General features: G+C 42.6%; 1 protein-coding gene across 1 annotated transcript in view; it reads right to left on the reverse strand.

Moving 5' to 3' along the window:
- Positions 1–3,113, reverse strand: part of LOC114029310 (keratin-associated protein 19-3-like) — a 5,981-nt gene extending 2,868 nt beyond the window's left edge. The window contains exon 1 of the mRNA XM_027843676.1: positions 3,056–3,113. Within this exon, the coding sequence (XP_027699477.1) occupies positions 3,056–3,113 (58 nt within the window). The remainder of the gene's footprint in view (positions 1–3,055) is intronic.
- Between the last annotated feature and the right edge of the window lie 932 nt (positions 3,114–4,045).

Below are 4,045 nucleotides of genomic sequence, written 5' to 3' on the forward strand. Positions count from 1 at the left end.
GAAGTGTCAAGCACACCCAGAAGCACCTGTTGGGCCATCTAAGTCCAACAGGAAGGAACAGTTAGGCCAAAAAAGAAGTGTCAAGCACACCCAGAAGCACCTGTTGGGCAGAGCAGTCAGAATTCTAAGGCAGGTTAAGAAGAAGGAAGACTCAGAACAGGTTATTAGTTTTGGTCACGAGGGTATCACTGGAAACTTTGGAGACAGCAGTTTCTCTCAAAGGGAAAGGTCAGGAACCTGATGTTCAGAGCTTTCAAAGACAATGAAGGGAGAGTAGCCAGAGACCTTGAGCAGGGCCTAATGTGCTCAGTAAAGACATGGACTTTGTAATATGGAACTCCTGGCAAGTGCTGATTCTGTGAGGTTCATAGGATCATTCAGTGTGGACATGGACAGACAGCCAGCTGAACAAAATTAGTTTCAGAAAAATGCTGGTTTGGAGCTGGACGAAGGATATTGACATCACAGAGAAGGGAACTGTGCCCATGGCACCAATTGAAAGAGTGTAGTGAAGAGAAGAGAAGGCAGGCTACAGTTCTCTGATTGTGGAGCATCTCAGAAATTCTTCACGAGACCACAAAAAAAGGAAAAAAAAAACAGACCTCAAGGAGATTGGGGCAGCAATAGGTGTCTCATCTCTCCTCCCACCTTGCAATCCCCTTACAACTCCACTTTCAAGAATAAGGAAGCACAATAGGATATCTCATGGCAACTAGAAATCCCACTGTTGCCTTGAGATTGCATGAAAAGAGGTACAAAGTCCTAGAGCTAAGGCAAGTGGAGGTGATGGTCTGTTTGTACCCTGTACATCTCAGCGTATGGCTGGTCTTTAGTTAAGCTACAGAAGATTCAGAGGAGCTCAGACCTCGAGGCTGAAAGGCCACTAGCTCAAGAGCTAGGAGGCTCACTTGGAAAAAACAGAGATTCTTCATTTTAGAAGACATTCAGTGGCTTGTCCTAGCATTCTCAGGGTGTCTCATCAGCTGACACATAGTATAAGTATTAGATCACTTCTGTTTGTCCCTAGAGGGGATAATGTGGATTCAGAGATGACATGTGTCCCCTCCACCCCAAACTGATTCTTTGTCTTTGTTAAAAAGAATGGAATATTCTTCGCCTGATGTGAGGTGTCCAGGAGAGAAATTACACTGTTCCTGAAATATTTATTCCCATTGAATTGATCCTCATAGAATGTCTCCTGGAAAATGACTGGAAAATCTTCTGGAGTTGTGTTTTAGGAGAAATCAAATAGAGTGATGCTGTTGAGGGCATTTCAATCTAAAATCCAGTGGATATACAGGAATGTACATGCTTTTTTTCTCAATTCAGAATAATACCAAGAGGTAATATATAGTAATAGAAAAGTATTTTATGGTAAGGATGGTAGTGGCACTTGTAAGGTTTTCTCCACTGTCTAAAACACAAGTTCAATAAATAAACAAAACCAAACAATAAACACTCAGTGCAAGAGAATGTGCTAGGCTCAGCTTTCTTCCCAAGGACCCACACAAAAGGCATGATTTCATGGGCCACGTTGGCCTATGGAGGTGAGGAATCTAAAGGCCTGTAGACAGCAAGCTGAGCTGCAAAGCAGATGTTTTCTTTACCTTGGTGTTTGAGTTTCGTAGGGAGTTTAGGTTTTTGAGTGTTTTGCTGGATGGCCATGCAACAATGAAATCTCTATTTCTGTGAACAGGAGGCCTCAGCATGCAGTCAGCATTGATTTTGGACAGAATATGCAGTTGACCTGAGGAGATAGGGCCAACAAAAGGTACAAGCTGCCATGATAAACTTCAGACTTGGAATATGACTCTCTTCTATAATCTTTGTGGTTGGCTATAAACCATCCTGTGCTCCAAATCTGGAGATTGCTTGCTGACAACAAAATGGTGGAAGAAAGCTATTAAAGGGATGTTTTGTTCAGTTATTTGTAAACTGTGAGATTATCCAGAGATTTCTTGGTAATGATAACAGAGTGGTTTGTCATTTTTCTCTCCAGCTCATTTGACAGATGAGGAAACTGAAGTGAATAGGGTTAAGTTACTTGCCCAGGGTCATGCAAACTACTGTCTGAGTATAGTTTTGAACTCAAGAAGATGACTCTAGGCCCAACAATCAATAAAATGCACCACTTAGCTGCCCCAGACAACAGGTTAAGTCAATTCTGACAGAATCAGGGACATCTTGGATCTGGAGATCATGACAGCATAAGCATATGAAACTTTTTGAAATCTTGGAGATAAAAGGCCTGTCCCTGTGTGCCTAGAACATATGAAAGGGATGAAGCTTATAGGGGACAAATCTCTTCCTTTCAGGAAAGGGAACCCTGAGTATTATGATATACTCAAATGAAGCACTGCAGAAGTCAAATTGTAGAAAGACATTTAGTAAGGAAAAAATGTTTTCTGGACACAAATCTAGAGAGGAATCACCTCATTGTAAAAGACGCATGATAGAGACAATCTTCTGCAATGATGTAGATAAGCACTTCAAGGCTGAAGATCTCTTCCTGATGAGAAGCTGAGACACAAGTAGAGTGAGGTCAATGAGGAGAGGCAAACATAGTTTTGCTAAGGCAGTGAAACAAGTTTATTAGAATGTTTTAAGAGATGGCTCAGCCGTGGTATATCAGAGCTGAGCAAACTTGCTGGAGATGAGTTGTCACTGGAGGAGTCTCCCTCATGCCAGGTGAGATTCTGCATCATATCCCAGAAGAACATATTCTACTGATTTTCAGTCGCTGCCACTTCCCTGCTCTGAGTGCTCCATAGGCATTCCAAGGCCCTGTTGTGGTAGCTCTTCCATGCCACCCAGCCATAGATGCAGGTAGAATGTGATGTCCTTACAAGGCCATGGAATTAGCCCAAAGAAGGGCAGGACAAGTTGCCATGACAGGGTAAGAGCAAATGGTTTTATCAGTAGAAGCCATAGGAATGATACCTTCCATAGCAAGATGGGCGCCAACAGCCATAGCCATAGCCACCACAGCCCAGGCCTCCATAGCGATAGCCGCCAAAGCCACAGCCTAGACCATGGAAGCTGCCACATCCACAACCATAACCAGAGCCATAGCCATAGCCCAGGCCCCCATAGTAGCTGCCATAGTAGCACATTGTGTCAGGATTCACTTAGTTGAATGGATGTAAAGTTTAGGTTATGTGAGTATATATGGCACTACTTTCACAGGGACTTTTATATTCTTCCAGCAGGAAAGAGGTGTGGCAGATGCACAACCAGAATTGCATAACTTCCATTAACCAAATTCCCGGACAAAATCCCATTCTTGTCATTGTTTGGTCCCTGACAACAATTCTTCCAGCTCAGTTTTGTTTTTCCATTTGTGGTTCCTCTGAGAAGGCTCAGCCATTATCTGATTGCTGTAATGAAAAATGATTATCATGTTGCCAAAACCTATGTGACTAATGTGGCTGAGGCTTTACCCAGGTTTCATGGCATTCCTTTCCCCAATGGCATTGTTCTCCTTCCATCATACTACCTTCCCTTGCCTTCTGATTCTTTGTCTGGTCAATGGAATCCTATTTCTCTAAATCAATGCTTCTTGCAATTCAAGTGACAGAATAGTTCACAGAAATTTCAGAGTGGAGTTGAAATTGTGGTAGAGGATTGCTTTGTGTAATCCATTCTTCCAACAATCATTACAGAAACAAAACACCTCCGCAAAGTTTGCACTGTGAGAGCCACTGTGCTGATATTAGGAATACAAAGCAATGCCAAGAGATTCCCTGTCCTCAAGTAGCTTTGAAGTGTTAAGGCCAGGGAGAGCATTAAAAAAAAAAGTCACCTGCCATAAACATGGAATGTTGATGGGGGAAGATGTCAGAAGCAGAGGCACAAGCCACTAGGGGAAAGGAGAAAAGCCATGTACCACAGGAGATTTTAGAATTGAGTATATAATGGAATAGAAAGTCTAAGAGGGAGGGAGGAGAGAGGATAGGATTCTGAGTAGATGTGAGAAATAATTCATTTGGAGCCCTACTCCATTGTAATCAACATAAATCAATTGGATTAGACTCCACAAGGGGTA

Source organism: Vombatus ursinus, unplaced genomic scaffold (assembly GCF_900497805.2).
Source record: "Vombatus ursinus unplaced genomic scaffold, bare-nosed wombat genome assembly UNPS02014924.1, whole genome shotgun sequence".
NCBI classification, from domain to species: Eukaryota; Metazoa; Chordata; class Mammalia; order Diprotodontia; family Vombatidae; genus Vombatus; species Vombatus ursinus.